Raw genomic sequence first — 17,531 nt, 5'->3', positions numbered from 1 at the left:
TTATAACTCGGACCCAGGTCATTTAATCCTTCAGATATCATGGTCAACAGTAAATGCAACATAAGTGGTTAGACAGAGGGAGAGGCTACCCGTTTAACAACATTGATGGCCCACAATTCAGTCATGGAGAACAGATGGGTTTTTAAAAATACAGCCTGGCTATCTGTTTGGGAAGATTATTAATGCTGGATGAATTATAAATAGTGATGAGCGAGCATGCTTGTAACTACTCGGTACTCGCACGAGTATCGCTGTACTCGGGCTGCTCGGCGGGGACCGAGTAATCTCGCGATACTCGTGCTGTACTCGTGGTCTTCATTTCTGCATGTTGGCGCTCTTTTGAGAGCCAGCCCTCATGCAGGGATTGGCTGGCAGACCACTGCAATGCCACAGCCCTGTTAGTTGTGGAATTGCAGTGATTGGCCGGCCTGCACAGCGTGACCGAGCCTTTATACCGGCCGGCGCGCTGTGCTCTGCTCACAGCTATCCAGACAGTGAGTGCAGGGAGAGTGTCGCTGATTCAGGGAAAGCTTTGCGGCCCTTTATAGCTTTTTCAGTTGCAGGGCTGCAAACAGTGTGACCAAAAGTCCTTCTCAGGACTATTCTAGTTGTATACAGGCAGGCAGGGTATAGCCAGGTCGGAGTACAGTAGCAGAGTCCTTCTCAGGACTATTGTTGCTATATACAGGCAGGGTATAGCCAGGTCGGAATACAGGCTAGTGACCAGAAGAGTCCTTGTCAGGACTATTGTAGCAGTATACAGGCAGGCAGGCAGGCAGGCAGGGTATATGGCCATTCCTAGTGGTGACCGTATACCAGCCTTCATCATATCTGGGGCTGGTGTACACAGTGTAAAACAGTCCAGATAGTGTCAGACTTCTCAGTAATTGTCGCTCCTAAAAACCAGTTAGGTTCTTATTGCGTCCGTGCTTGCATTTAAAAACAGCACGTGTGTGTCTGTCGGTGGCAGCGTACAGGTGCGCGTTTTGCACAAACTATTATATAACGCACAAGTCTAGTGTATAATACACGTCAGTCAGCAGTGTCTGATAGTGTCAGACTTCTCAGTAATTGTCGCTCCTAAAAACCAGTTAGGTTCTTATTGCGTCCGTGCTTGCATTTAAAAACAGCACGTGTGTGTCTGTCGGTGGTAGCGTACAGGTGCGCGTTTTGCACAAACTATTATATAACGCACAAGTCTAGTGTATAATACACGTCAGTCAGCAGTGTCTGATAGTGTCAGACTTCTCAGTAATTGTCGCTCCTAAAAACCAGTTAGGTTCTTATTGCGTCCGTGCTTGCATTTAAAAACAGCACGTGTGTGTCTGTCGGTGGCAGCGTACAGGTGCGCGTTTTGCACAAACAATTATATAACGCACAAGTCTAGTGTATAATACACGTCAGTCAGCAGTGTCTGATAGTGTCAGACTTCTCAGTAATTGTCGCTCCTAAAAACCAGTTAGGTTCTTATTGCGTCCGTGCTTGCATTTAAAAACAGCACGTGTGTGTCTGTCGGTGGCAGCGTACAGGTGCGCGTTTTGCACAAACTATTATATAACGCACAAGTCTAGTGTATAATACACGTCAGTCAGCAGTGTCTGATAGTGTCAGACTTCTCAGTAATTGTCGCTCCTAAAAACCAGTTAGGTTCTTATTGCGTCCGTGCTTGCATTTAAAAACAGCACGTGTGTGTCTGTCGGTGGCAGCGTACAGGTGCGCGTTTTGCACAAACAATTATATAACGCACAAGTCTAGTGTATAATACACGTCAGTCAGCAGTGTCTGATAGTGTCAGACTTCTCAGTAATTGTCGCTCCTAAAAACCAGTTAGGTTCTTATTGCGTCCGTGCTTGCATTTAAAAACAGCATGTGTGTGGCAGTCGGTGGCAGCGTCAGGCTCCATATTGTCCCTGGATAGAGACGTGCATGATGGCCTGTAAACATGAAGTGCCCATTGTAAGGAAGTGGGTCTATTGTAGTATAGCCCTTAGGCAGGGCAGCAAAAAATTGGGAGGCTCCACATTGTCCCTGGATAGAGATGTGCATGAGGGCCTCAAAACATTGTTCCCATTGCAAAGGAGCGGGTCTCCTGTCGTTGTAATGCCCATTCAGAAAGAATGGGCGAAAAAATTTACCACTGGGGGTATACCTGAAACAACGGCTTAACTATTGTAACGGTCACCATGATGGCGCATGAGGAGAAGGAGGAGCAGTCCAGCGATTAGCCAAAGTCCAGAAGTGTGTTACCATGGGTGAGTGGAGTACATGGCAAATTCCGGTTACAAACTTTAAATTCCGCTGTAATTTGCTGTTGTTGTGTGTGGTGAAGTCTGGCCAAATCCAACCCTTGTTCATCTTGATCAGAGTCAGCCTGTCAGCATTTACAGTTGACAGGCGGGTGCGTTTATCTGTAATGATTCCACCTGCGGCACTAAAAACACGCTCTGACAAAACGCTAGCGGCAGGGCAGGCCAGGACTTCCAAGGCGTAGAGAGCCAATTCATGCCACGTGTCCAGCTTGGATACACATTAATTGTAAGGCACAGAGGAATGTCGGAGTACAGTTGTTTGATCTGCAAGGTACTCCTTGAGCATCTGGCCAAACTTAGGATTTCTTGTGTCACTACCCCTCACCTCAGGGGCTGTGGTATGTGAGGGGCTGAGAAAACTGTCCCACATCTTAAAGACTGTTCCCCTACCTCTGGCGGATTGGACTTGTGCCCCTCTCGGCTGTACGCCTTGGTTGTCCAGTGATTCCTGACCTATGCCGCTAGCGTTTTGTGAGGGGAATGCTTTGCCTACTTCCGTGACTATGGCCTTCTGGAACTGCTGCATTTTGCCTGACCTCTCCGCCTCGGGAATAAGAGACATAAAGTTCTCCTTTTAGCGTGGGTCTAAGAGTGTTACCAACCAGTAATGATTGTCGGCCAAGATGTTCTTAACGCGAGGGTCACGAGACAGGCAGCTTACCATAAAGTCAGCCATGTGTGCCAGACTCTTAACAGCCATCACTTCAGTATCCTGACCAACACGATGACTGAACATGCTGTCCTCCTCCTCCTCCTCCTCATCATCTACCCTGTCCTCTGGCCAGCCACGCTGAACCGAGGATATGACTGCATGTCATATCCTCAATTTGGCCAGAGAGTTGCTCCATGTCTTCATCCTCCTCCTCGTCATAGTCCTCCACTGCACGTTGTGATGAGACGAGGCTGGGCTGTGTGTTATCATCACCCACACCCACTACTGTTTCTTGCTCAAACTCATCGCGCTCCGCCTGCAATGCATCATGGTTGTTTTTTGAGCAGAGACCATTTTAGAAGGCAGAGAAGCGGTATGGTGACGCTAATAATGTCGTCATCGCCGCTCACCATCTTGGTGGAGTCCTCAAAGTTTTGGCGGATGGTGCATAGGTCGGACATCCATCTCCACTCCTCAGGTGTTATGTGTGGAGTTTGACCCATTTCCCGACGGCTTAGGTGATGCAGGTACTCAACAACTGCCCTCTTCTGCTCACATATCCTGACCAACTTGTGCAGAGTTGAATTCCAACGCGTGGAGACATCACACACCAGTCTGTGTGCCGGAAGATGCAAACGGCGTCTTAAGCCGGCAAGGCCGGCTGAAGCAGTAGGTGACTTTCGAAAATGTGCAGACAGGCGGCGAACTTTTACCAGCAGATCAGACAGCTCTGAGTATGACTTTAGAAACCGCTGAACCACGAGGTTGAGCACATGGGCCACGCATGGAACATGTGTCAGCTGGCCTCGCCTCAAAGCCGCCACCAGGTTCCGGCCATTGTCACACACGACCTTTCCTGGCTTTAGGTTCAGAGTTGTGAGCCAGTGATCTGCCTGCTGTTTCAGAGCTGTCCGCACCTCTTCTGCATTGTGGGGTTTGTCACCTATGCAGATTAGCTTCAGCACTGCCTGTTGCCGCTTCGCCGAGGCAGTGCTGCAGTGCTTCTGTGTCGCCCTGGACAAGCCAGGGGCCACAGAGCACAACACTTAAACACCCCACACTCCCTGCAGGCATATCATAGTCAAAACACAAAATCCTTGTTGCCTTCCCCAGGGGCTGTTGTCCACACCAGGGTGTGGAGCCAGGCGGTTGGTCTCCACCCACCGAGGAGGAGGGAAAACACAGGCAGTGAGAGTTAAGCTAAGGAAGTGGAAGGAGGAAAGTAGTAGAGAGGAGAAAAGTGACAGCAAAGAGCCTGAAGTTGGTCCGGGTGTGTGGCCCGGACAGGACAGCAAGGTTGGCAGGATGTGGTGACCGTCTGCAGTGGAGGCCGATTGGAGTCTGCCGTAAGGACCGTGGACGGGTGGTGACCCGGCCGTACCGGACCGGTATACAAAGAGAAGCCAGCACCATTGGCAGAGGACTTTCGGATCCCGGCAAGGCTTGGTGTCGCCGTGAATTTGCCAAATCCGTTAGTGAAGGGAACCTCAGGGTTTCCAAACAGCCAAGTCCAGATAGAAGGCAACCGTACAACCGTGAAGGGGAGACACCGCCACCGCTAAGGGCAAACGTCTCCCAGGGCCAGCGCCTGTGGGCAAAAGGGGCTCCTCCGGCCCATATCCAGGTCGGGGAGCGGGTTACCGTTGGGAAACCATCACTACCAACACTTAACTTAGGTGCAGGGAGAGACAGTCATCACTAACCTGCAGGGAGGAACAACCGCAGCCGTCCGAGAGACCCGTCCATCCAGCCACTTGTTTTACCGTGAACTGTGTCATCATCATTGGGCTGAGTGAGTACCTCCGTGCCGTGCGGCACAGCGCTGCCCCTGCGACCCTGCACCTCATCAGGCCCCGCAACTCGCCTGTCATCCATCTTTACCCCATCACCAGGCCCCGGGACAACCAACCCCCCTACCCACGGAGGGGAGAAATAACAACAAAGCTGCTCCCTGTCACAGGCTCCCGGGATCCCCGTCCAGAGCAGCGGTGGTGTCCACACAATCACCACAACCGTGGGTGGCGTCACGGACAATATCCCCAAAACCCAAACCACCCCTTTTCACTCACGGGCGAGTAGCGCCGCTCGAGTCCCCGGGATCCGGCCATCGCTCGAGCCAACGAGCAGCAGCAGCCGTAGAGCAGCGTCAGCCGGACCCGAGCAGTGGGAGAGCGCACCGTCCACTCCTCCGCCCGCGACACTTCCAGCTTGGGACTGGTGTGGAGGGTAAAGTGGATCAGGATGCGCAGGAGGAGGAGGAGGCTGAGGAGCATGACATTCCGGAGCTGTAGAGTGTGTGTGAAACCCTGACTGAGGTAGGGCCTGCAAAACTTGGTGTGTGAAGGACGTGTTCCGTCCCTCGCTCAGACTGGGTCCCAGCTTGCACAATATTAACCCAGTGTGACGTCAACGAGATGTAGCGGCCTTGCCCACATGCACTTGTCCACGTGTCTGTGGTTAGGTGGACTTTGGCTGAAACAGCGTTGTTCAGGGCACGTGTGATGTTTTGTGACACGTGGTTATGCAATGCGGGGACGGCACACCGGGATAAATAGTGGCGGCTGTGGACCGAGTAACGTGGGACAGCTGCCACCATCATGTCGCGGAATGCTTCTGTCTCAGGCAGCATGGACAGGGGATTGGCTCGCATGCACAACCAGCGAAGACGTAGCAGTGACATCAGCAAGCACTGCTCCTCGACTCTGTTGTACTTCCCACAAAGTCGGGTGCTTGGCTGACATGTGCCTGATCATGCTGGTGGTGGTCAGGCTGCTAGTTTTGGTACCCCTGCTGATGCTGGCATGGCAGGTGTTGCAAATGGCCTTTTTAGAATCATCTGGAGCTAACTTAAAAAACTGCCAGTGTCAGAGTTCCGGGTTTTCCAGTTTTCTTTTGAAAGAGCTTGCCCTTTGTTAACATGGAGTTTTCTGTTCTGTTGCCCTACTTCCTGTCCATCTGTTTAAAAGCCGCCCCTAAAGCTTAGTCCAGTGCCTGAGTATACTGCTTCCTGTGTGCTCCTGCCCTGCTGCTTTTGGTTCCTGATTGTTATTTGGATCCTCTTGGAAAACAACCGACACCGACTCTGGACTTCATCTGGTATCATCTAGCTGTGCCCGGACTCCGTTTGCCGTCTTTGGTCGGCACTTCTGCCCGGTTCCTTCCGTTTAATACCACTCTGGACTCACATCACGTACGGACATTTTTGGACTTAGCTATTGCCCTTTTGTGTCCCGGCTGCCGCGCATTTAGGGCTTCTGGGGTGATTGCCAGACAGTCCCTGTATAGGGGTTCGCTCTTGGTGGTCTCCCTGGGGGAGTCCGGTGCGCGGTCCCTTGAATTCCCTTTTGCTCCGTCCCTGGAAGGTATTTCCTGTATTTATGTTCTACTGTGTTTTTGTTCCGTTTATGTACATATTTGCTGGTTGCATATTATAAACGTCTTGCACCAAGAACTCGTCTCTGGTTGTCATTGCCCTAACGCAATCGAAATCCTCAATACATACAATAGTATTACAGCCAGACTCGGGAAGACCTAACATTTGTACAGGCACCTTGTGTCGTGTTGTTCCGGGGAACAGTTGCCTGACGTCTGCCTGGGGCCACCACTCTGCTTCTTACTGCCTGTTGGGATGCTACGCCTCCCTCCCCCTGTGCACTGCTGTCCTCGCTCTGCATATCCTCCTGCCAGGTTGGGTCAGTTACTGGATCATCCACCACGTCGTCTTCCTCTTCCGCACCCTGCTCCTCCTCCTGACTTCCTGACAATTGTGTCTCATCATCGTCCACCCCTTGTTGAGACACGTTGCCAACTTCGTGAGAACGTGGCTGCTCAAATATTTGGGCATCTGTACATACAATCTCGTCATGGCCCACTTCAACAGGAGCTGGCGAGAGGCAAGAATTTGTGAATGGAAACGTGAACGAACAGCTCTTCCAAGTGTCCAAGTGTGGGATCAGTAATGTCCGTGGACGTGTACTCGGCCTGGTGGTAGGAAGAAGGATCAGGTTCTGAAATGTGCGGTGCAGTATCACGGCTACTGACACTTACATTAAGGAATAACGTTTGGAACTCCATTCTATGTCTGAACTGGGTGCAAAAAACCTAAAAAACATCACTATGGGGAGATAAGGTATGCACACCAGTGACTATGGAAGGGGAATACATGGAATAGCAGAAACTGCTGTGTGAATACTGACATGAAAAATTCAATAGCTATTTGTAAGAATGAAATGTGAAAAATGGAACCTGCATTACTGCCATGAATATATGAATAAAGAGAAATTTAGCTACTGAATTGATCAATGCAGAAGAGCCCCAACACTACGCCAAAGTATTTCTCTACGTTGGGGTCCCTAGCTTGTGTGTGTCCTCTCATGCAGTTAAAAAACTTACCGTGTATGGGACGCTGAGACCCAGGCTATATATGCGTATAATGTGGATTGGCAATAGGTGTGTATGGGGAGGGTTCCCAAACGAAAAACTACTAACATTAAGGAATAACGTTTGGAACTCCATTCTATGCCTGAACTGGGTGCAAAAAACCTAAAAAACATCACTATGGGGAGATAAGGTATGCACACCAGTGACTATGGAAGGGGAATACATGGAATAGCAGAAACTGCTGTGTGAATACTGACATGAAAAATTCAATAGCTATTTGTAAGAATGAAATGTGAAAAATGGAACCTGCATTACTGCCATGAATATATGAATAAAGAGAAATTTAGCTACTGAATTGATCAATGCAGAAGAGCCCCAACACTACGCCAAAGTATTTCTCTACGTTGGGGTCCCTAGCTTGTGTGTGTCCTCTCATGCAGTTAAAAAACTTACCGTGTATGGGACGCTGAGACCCAGGCTATATATGCGTATAATGTGGATTGGCAATAGGTGTGTATGGGGAGGGTTCCCAAACGAAAAACTACTAACATTAAGGAATAACGTTTGGAACTCCATTCTATGTCTGAACTGGGTGCAAAAAACCTAAAAAACATCACTATGGGGAGATAAGGTATGCACACCAGTGACTATGGAAGGGGAATACATGGAATAGCAGAAACTGCTGTGTGAATACTGACATGAAAAATTCAATAGCTATTTGTAAGAATGAAATGTGAAAAATGGAACCTGCATTACTGCCATGAATATATGAATAAAGAGAAATTTAGCTACTGAATTGATCAATGCAGAAGAGCCCCAACACTACGCCAAAGTATTTCTCTACGTTGGGGTCCCTAGCTTGTGTGTGTCCTCTCATGCAGTTAAAAAACTTACCGTGTATGGGACGCTGAGACCCAGGCTATATATGCGTATAATGTGGATTGGCAATAGGTGTGTATGGGGAGGGTTCCCAAACGAAAAACTACTAACATTAAGGAATAACGTTTGGAACTCCATTCTATGTCTGAACTGGGTGCAAAAAACCTAAAAAACATCACTATGGGGAGATAAGGTATGCACACCAGTGACTATGGAAGGGGAATACATGGAATAGCAGAAACTGCTGTGTGAATACTGACATGAAAAATTCAATAGCTATTTGTAAGAATGAAATGTGAAAAATGGAACCTGCATTACTGCCATGAATATATGAATAAAGAGAAATTTAGCTACTGAATTGATCAATGCAGAAGAGCCCCAACACTACGCCAAAGTATTTCTCTACGTTGGGGTCCCTAGCTTGTGTGTGTCCTCTCATGCAGTTAAAAAACTTACCGTGTATGGGACGCTGAGACCCAGGCTATATATGCGTATAATGTGGATTGGCAATAGGTGTGTATGGGGAGGGTTCCCAAACGAAAAACTACTAACATTAAGGAATAACGTTTGGAACTCCATTCTATGTCTGAACTGGGTGCAAAAAACCTAAAAAACATCACTATGGGGAGATAAGGTATGCACACCAGTGACTATGGAAGGGGAATACATGGAATAGCAGAAACTGCTGTGTGAATACTGACATGAAAAATTCAATAGCTATTTGTAAGAATGAAATGTGAAAAATGGAACCTGCATTACTGCCATGAATATATGAATAAAGAGAAATTTAGCTACTGAATTGATCAATGCAGAAGAGCCCCAACACTACGCCAAAGTATTTCTCTACGTTGGGGTCCCTAGCTTGTGTGTGTCCTCTCATGCAGTTAAAAAACTTACCGTGTATGGGACGCTGAGACCCAGGCTATATATGCGTATAATGTGGATTGGCAATAGGTGTGTATGGGGAGGGTTCCCAAACGAAAAACTACTAACATTAAGGAATAACGTTTGGAACTCCATTCTATGTCTGAACTGGGTGCAAAAAACCTAAAAAACATCACTATGGGGAGATAAGGTATGCACACCAGTGACTATGGAAGGGGAATACATGGAATAGCAGAAACTGCTGTGTGAATACTGACATGAAAAATTCAATAGCTATTTGTAAGAATGAAATGTGAAAAATGGAACCTGCATTACTGCCATGAATATATGAATAAAGAGAAATTTAGCTACTGAATTGATCAATGCAGAAGAGCCCCAACACTACGCCAAAGTATTTCTCTACGTTGGGGTCCCTAGCTTGTGTGTGTCCTCTCATGCAGTTAAAAAACTTACCGTGTATGGGACGCTGAGACCCAGGCTATATATGCGTATAATGTGGATTGGCAATAGGTGTGTATGGGGAGGGTTCACAAACGAAAAACTACTAACATTAAGGAATAACGTTTGGAACTCCATTCTATGTCTGAACTGGGTGCAAAAAACCTAAAAAACATCACTATGGGGAGATAAGGTATGCACACCAGTGACTATGGAAGGGGAATACATGGAATAGCAGAAACTGCTGTGTGAATACTGACATGAAAAATTCAATAGCTATTTGTAATGCTTCAAGGGGTCTTCCCCATGCTGTTGCCATGTCATTTGAGCACTCTTCTGAGACTTTTGTGACATTTTTAGGGTTTCTCCATGCTGCCGGGGGGTCATTTCACAAAAATACTCGGGTCTCCCATAGGATAACATTGGGCTCGTTGCTCGGGCCGAGTACACGAGTATCTTGGGAGGCTCGGCCCGAGCTTCGAGCACCCGAGCTTTTTAGTACTCGCTCATCACTAATTATAAACAATGTTAAATATGCAGATGGTACAACAAGCGTAGATGGAATGGAGGACTTATTACAGACTTAATACTGAGTTTCAAGATGGAAAGCTTGAACATGGGACTGCTACTAATACAAAGAGGATAAAGATATTGACTTGTGCCAGGTATGACCGGGACACATGTTAAATGGGTGGCAATGAATTGGAAGTTGTAAAGGACTTCAACATACTCGGATCGATGACGACTGAAGATGCAGCGACGACACCGGAAGTCAATAGGGAATATAGAGAATAGTTATGAGCAAATAAACAATGAAATCACTGGATAAGGTCTTGAAACAAGGAACATTTCACTGGCGATGAAGACATGGCTAGTATATAGTTTGGTTCTTTCTGTGGTAACATATGGATAAGAAGCGTGAATGATAAAGAAACATGACAAACGAGAAATCAACATCTTTGAAATGTGGTGCTGGGGAAGAATTTTATTACTACCATGGATGGTGAGAACAAACAAATCAATTTTGGAACAAATCAAGCCAGACATGTCAATCAAAGCAAGGATCACCAAGCTATGACTTGCTTATTATAAACACATCATAATAAGAGAGCTAACACTCGAAAAGGATATCGTAATCAGAAGAATAGAAGGAACAAGGTGAAGAGGAAGAACAGCAACCCGATGACTTGATACTATCAAGATAACGGCAGAGAAATCCTGGTAGACCTATCTAGGCTTGCACAAGATCGATCTTCCTACAGAGCATTTATCAATCAAGTTACCATGGCATTAGATCTAATATTGTGGATGTCTACCATGGTGTTTGCCATCATGGTGCTCCATATATTGTATGATTATACAACAGACATACTTATATAAGTCTCATTTTTGAGCAATTAAAATACTAAACAACCCTCATCTTTATTGATGATAGGAGTGTGACTGGATGTTCAAGTATGGTAGAATTATAAATACTGTCTTAATATTAATCATCATAAAATTAGACAAGACTAGCAGAAGCTGCGCCAAAGTTGCCACTTTTGTGCACAATTTGTGATAGATTTGATTCACCTTGCCAGGCATGCTAGATGCTTTTGCAATGATGTATCTAACGATATATCGCCGGGGTCACGGATTCCATGATGAACATCCAGCATCGTTAGTGACGTCGTTGCGTGTGACACCAACGAGCGGCCGTTAATGATGGAAAATACTCACCATATCGCCCATCATTGACACGTCGTTCATTTTAAAAAATCATTGGTTGTTGAGGACGCAGGTGGTTCGTCTTTCCTGCGGCAGCACACATCGCTATGTGTGACACCGCAGGAACGAGGAACAACATCGTTACTGCGGCCGCCCACAATGAGGAAAGAAGGAGGTGGGCAGGATATTCCGCCCGCTCATCTCCGCCCCTCCGCTACTATTGGGCGGCCGCTTAGTGACGCCACTGTGACGCCGAACGAATCTCCCCCTTAGAAAGGAGGCGGTTCGCCGGCCACAGCGACGTTGCCAGGCAAGTAAGTCCGTGTGACGGGTCCTAACGATGTTGTGCGCCACGGGCAGCGATTTGCCCCTGACGCACAACCGATGGGGCGGGTGCTTTCACCAGCGACATCGCTAGCAATGTCGCTGCGTGTAAAGCCCCCTTAACTCTTGTGCCAAAAAAATGTTATACCTATATTAAAATGCTTGATTTTGTAATGTTTTTCCCCTAACCCTCCTTTCTAGATACTTAAAGTAAAAATTACTTTCTGGGCAGGGAAAAAATGGCTAAAACATATTTGGCATATGGCATCTGTTCAATTTTCTAGGGCAATCTAAACCACAATTCTTGAGTGTTTAGCTTAAAAGTCTCTCCCAATGTGGCTTGTCCACAATTGCTGGGTTTTAACCTTCACCAGTAGGTATGACCTTTTCAGTATTAAAGTATTCTTATTAGAGATGGTGCAAACTGTCCACCCCCTCCAAACAAATCGCTCAGAACTTAACATTGCAACTGTTTTGCCATGCAGAGGACAAAATAACTTTTATATTATATTAGGAAATATATTTACTATGATTCAATAACTTAGTATGGTCTTTTCAATTGATATGCTAGAAATTTGATATCATATTAGGCCCCTTTCACATTGCGTTCTGATTTTCGTTCAGTGGTCCCGTCGGGGCTTCCATCTGATCCCGACGTGACCATTGATTGTAAGGGTGCAGATGGAGTAAACTGTGTGCTTTGTTGTGCACCATTTTCGGGAGTATATCAGCAGTCTACTACGTCTGGGTGTCTGCCTCCAGTGTATATTCCTGAAATTGGTGCATGACATAACACACGGTGACTCTGTCTGCACCATTATAGTCAATGACATCGCCAGCGCATACGTCCGAAACTCGTTTTGCAGGGGGTTTGGTTGGAAGTCCCAAAGGGACCACTAAACAGACATCGGAATGCAATGTGAAAGAGGCCTAAGTGAATTGTCAAGAGTTTAAAATAAATGAAAAAATAGATCTACAATGTTCACAAATGTAATAAAAAAAATATTTTTTGTTATCAGTCCCCTCCTTTTAGGTGTTTTGATTGTCCCAGAGTTACAAATCACAAAAATATATAAATTTGGTATCTTCATAATAGTGCTCAACAAGCCCCCCAAAAGCAATTACAGTGTCTTCTTTAGCCCCCCCCCCAAAAAAAAAAATTGTGAATATTTTATTCTATACTCATCATTTTATAACATATAGAATCCATGTCATCTTGGAGTGTTGAGATCAAAAGTAGTGTATTTAGAGCTGATGGCTTCAAAACTGTATGGCATTGGAAAATGTGGAATGCAAAGAAAAATGCATTGTACACATTTAGACAAGCCTTATCCGAGTTCCTGCAATAGTGCAAGTAATTGTTTAGATGCACACCAGTAAAAGAAATTAATTTAAAGGGTTATTTGCAAAAAATAAAGTTCTCCTACCCGAAAAATAGGGAATATTTTGCTTATTGTGGTGCTTCCAACGATTCTGAGATTGGGGTTCTGTAACATCGAGAATTAAGTTCTGTATTAAACATTCTCAACTTCTGCTCCATTTATCTACCACATAAAGCTGAGTGTATATGTGTGTGTATGAATGTATGCGTGTGTGTATGTATGTACGGATGTATGTGTGTGTATGTATATAAGTATGTGTATATGTCCGCTAAAGGAATCCACATTGTCACATTTACAATTACGAAATTTTGCACAGACACAGCATTTGTCTCGGAATGTCATAGACTATGTTTTGAGGAAAAATTGTAACCCCACACTTCGCAGTTATTCGCCAAAACTCCTGCTTACATTAAAGTCAATGGAGCTGGGAGCTATAGGTCATTAATAGGAGCTCTGAATGGTTGTTATAGGCAATGAAGGGCATTCTTAGCATCAGACAGCTTATGTGTCAGTTAATATGATTCAGGAGTCAGACAGAGAGAGAGGGAGACAGACAGAGAGAGAGAGGGAGAGTGAGAAAGACAGAGAGACACTTAGGTACTACCCCGGGCAACGTCGGGTACTACTACTAGCTCTCAATAAAAATCAGTGAAAAAAGCCGAACGGCCCATTAGCAATGACGAAAGTAGATGCTGATCATGTCCAGCTCCGATCAATTTAGTACTGTGCGCAGAGCCATATTCTCAGAGTTCAAGAGTAATGAAATCAGAATCACTGGAAATCCATGTAGTCATAGCCATATCTGTAAACTAAGTAATACTTGGATATACTTTGTAAAACATAACACAATAAATCAAATAACACAATAAATCAAATAACACAATAAATCATAAACTATCTGATGAAAAATTATATTAATTTGAATTCTTTCCAATGACTTATTTACAGGTGTTGCTATAGGTCAATCATCTACTGTACAAATAGCGGATTCTGAATACAGCCTCAAAATTGTTGGCGAGCGTCAAGCTTTTGTGCCTGGTCAAAATTTCTCATTCAAGGTACTGTATAATAGCATTGTCAAGTTAATGGATTTAAATACTGTATATCATAAAGAATTGTAATAAGTGGAGATGAGCAGATCTGATGGAATTGAAATTCTCCAAATCTGATGGATTTTATTGGAAAATATGATTTGCAGCAATTGTTTTCTAAGAGAATAACATGTTCTTATTATGCTATGGGGTCTAGAGAAAGAATAGATGTGAGCAACCATTACTCACCTCCCTGCTTACCTTCTCTGCTCACTGTCACTCGTATGATTCTCGGCAGCTCTCCTTACCTCCACTGTGCACTGAAACCCAGGCATCTTCACGCATGTGCAGAGATATTTCGGGCCTAGTCGCAGCCAAAAGTCTTGGCCTACAGCGTTTGTCATAAGGTTGTGGCACACGTCCTGACATCATAACTTTGGCTTAAAAGGCATGGCACTATTCTAAAGAAGGTGTCGCGGGCGGGGAGGAGGGTGTCAGCACACTATGCTCGCCCCCTTCTACTCGGGTCCGGCGGCCGCTGCTCAGTGGTGGCTCGAGCCGTAGGCCGGATCCCGGGGGTTTCTCGAGCGGCACTCCTCGCCCGTGAGTGAAAGGGGTTTGTTGGGTGCGGGGATTGTTATAGTTCGTGACGCCACCCACGGTTGTGGTGATTTCACCACCGCTGCTCAATGCGGGGGTCCCGGGGATGGTGATGCGGAGCAGCCAGGTGTTGTGTTGCCCCTCCGTGGGCAGGGGTTGGTGATCCCGGGGCCCGGTGATGGTTTGTGAGGTGCGGGGCCTGGTGGGCGCAGGGACGCGGGGGCAGCGCTGTGCCTTGCGGCACTGTGGTACTCACTCAGCCTGAGACACGGACACAGTTTGTACGGTAAACCAAACGGCTGGTAGGACGGTCCCACAGACGGCTGCACCTGCACTCCCGGTAGGTGACGGTGATGTCCCTCTTCCCTGCACCTATGGTTGACTTGTGGTAGCGGTGGATTCCCTCCGGTTACCCGCTCCCCGACTACAATCTGGGCCGGAGGAGCTCTACACTTTGCCCGCAGGCGCTGGCCCTGAGAAACTGGTGCCTTGGCGGTGGCGGTGTCTCTCTGCTTCAGGTTGAGCTGTTGCCTTCACTCGGGACTTGGTTGCTGGGGGATCTACGTTCCCTTCACTGACGGATTCGGCAAATTTGGCGACTCCTAGCCTTGCCGGGGTCCGAGAGGCCCCTGCCCTGGTGCTGACTGTCCTTCGGAACACTGCTCCAGACCACCGGGCACACAGCCAACGGGGTCCTTCCAGGAACTTCCAAACGGTCCCCCTCCAGACAGTCACCGCCGTCGCTGACCTTGCTGTTCTGGCCCCACACAAAGCTGGACCCTTCAGGCTTTCCTTTCTTCTTGTCACCTCACTTGCTTTCCTCCTTTACCACTCTTCCACTTTCACTTAGTTGTTTACTCCTTTCTAGCCCTCAGCTAGACTTCACTCCTGCCCTGCCTGGGCTACTCTCTCTGTTTACTCAAGCTCGTCCCTGAGCTGACTGCCTGGTTTCCCCCGCCTCCAGAGCTGTGTTCTCCTTGGTGGGCGGAGCCAACCGCCTGGCCCACCCCCTGGTGTGAATCATCAGCCTCTGGAGGAAGGCAACAAGGATTTGTAGTTTAGCTGTGATGTGCCTACCTGGAGTGTGGGGTGTGGTGGTGTTGTGACCTGTGACCCCTGGCTTGCCCAGGGCGTCACATTCCCCCTTAGCAAAATGCAGACCGTCCGCGGGCTGCCGTCCTACACCGGTTTTATTTTTCTGAAAAAGATAACATTTGGAAAAATCAACATATATACATTTTTAATAACTCTTCCCAAGACGGGAGGCACATTTCTTAAACGTTGCAACGGTTTACGGTTACGGTTTCCGCTCTCTCCCACCCAAGCAACCTGGCCCTGATGCTGCCCCTAAAACCCAGGCAGCACCCCTTGACCCACAGTCCAGCACACGGTACCCGAGCGGGATCTGTCCTGCCCTCCAGAGGGTAGCCACCGGTTCCTTTGGTGGCTGGGCCCTAGCCTGCTCTGCTGAGGGCCCTCCCTCCAACCTGCCTCTCCGGAGGCGGCCTGCGGAAAACGGTAACGGTAACCAACATATTTACAAGCCACTAACGTCTGTGGTTGCCCTGCAAGTTCACGGGCTTGTCCATGGATAGTTCCCATGCATTTTTAAACGGTCCCCACGGGGACAACGGTGCCGGCTCCGGCCGGTTCAATCACTACAGACAATCAGGTAACTTCTTCTTGGATCAATCATTTTCATTTTCAACTTTTAAACAAACACACAACTCAGTGGTGGTCCCAACGGGGACGGTGCTGCGGGCGTCCGCTGCCGTACTCCGGTCCTTCTGCTGCTTCATCCGAGGGAGGGGGTGCAGAGCTCACCCTGCTCTCGTTGCTGCCCCTGAGCTTCACATCCAGGGCAAACCACCCCCTCTCTCCGCAGTGCCGGGTATACCGCACCATGTCTCCCGGTATGAGGTTACGGCCAGGATGCTCCTCGGGCAGATGGGCATTCACGTCCCGCCGGGCCACAAACACTTCGGCCTCCAGGCCCGGTTCATATATTAATCCGTAGCCCCGGCGGACATCAAACCGCCTGACCTGCCCTTCATACAACGGGCCCCGGACACGGAAGGTCGCTTGCCGAAGATTTTCTTTTTCCCGAATGGCTCGGGCCACCAGCTCGGCTTTCCTTCTCTCCCTCTCCGCGATCTCCAGGCCCAACTTTGTCGGCTCCCTGTCCCAATATGGCGCTGCTGCCAGCGCCGGCGCACGGGTCGGGCCCCGCGGGACATCCAGAACGTTACCCACTGTCAGAAAGGTGGGCGGCGTATCCCGCGGTGTCATGGCCTTGGGCGCTGCCCTGCAGCAACAACCCGGCGCCACCTCAGCCGAGGTGTGGGGGATGGGCACAGGGGCTTTCCGCAGCTGGGCCTTCGGCTCGGAGCGGGTCATCGGCTCCGGCTCAGGAAACTGCTCGGGGACTGTCTCTGGCACAATCTTTGGGGCCTTCCATGGCAACACCTCCGGTTTGCTACGGGCTCCGGCTACAGGTCGGTCCGCTGGGGCGGACGGGCTGGGTATCGCTACCGGTTGCGGTGGTAGCGGGCCTAGTGGCGGAGTCACGGCCCCCGAGACGGGTGGCGAGGGAGGCAACGGGGGGAGAGGGCTTGGACCGGGTCCCTCAGCCGCAGCGACCGGTCCCTCCGGGACATAGGGGCGTGGGTCACTCACCCTCCCTTCCTCCGCTTCCTCCTCGCGTCTCCGCACGGTGGCTATAACGTCCGCCATGTCGGTCTCCCACTCCTCCAAGAGGAGCTGCATCTTGACCTGCAGCCCTAGGTGGAGCTGCGCGGTCCGGATTTCCACCCACGCTGCGGTTCCCGGCGCGGGGGCCACGGTGTTTCGGGACGGCATCCACATGGTGACTTTCTCTTTTCTTTCCAGGAACGGTATGCTTGCAGGGTCCTGGCGTCCCTGCTTTTATAGCCGCAGCTACATG

At 48.3% G+C, this 17,531-nt stretch overlaps 1 protein-coding gene across 1 annotated transcript in view; it reads left to right on the top strand.

Annotated features, from left to right (window-relative positions):
* Nucleotides 1-17,531, top strand: part of LOC142296517 (CD109 antigen-like) — a 265,735-nt gene that overhangs the window by 100,003 nt on the left and 148,201 nt on the right. Inside the window, exon 10 of the mRNA XM_075340205.1 lies at nt 13,905-14,014. Coding sequence (XP_075196320.1) covers nt 13,905-14,014 — 110 coding nt within the window. The remainder of the gene's footprint in view (nt 1-13,904; nt 14,015-17,531) is intronic.

The sequence above is a fragment of the Anomaloglossus baeobatrachus genome, chromosome 3, assembly GCF_048569485.1.
Source record: "Anomaloglossus baeobatrachus isolate aAnoBae1 chromosome 3, aAnoBae1.hap1, whole genome shotgun sequence".
NCBI lineage: Eukaryota > Metazoa > Chordata > Amphibia > Anura > Aromobatidae > Anomaloglossus > Anomaloglossus baeobatrachus.
Note: the sequence above shows the minus strand (reverse complement) of the source record. Positions and strands in the feature narration are given on the sequence as shown.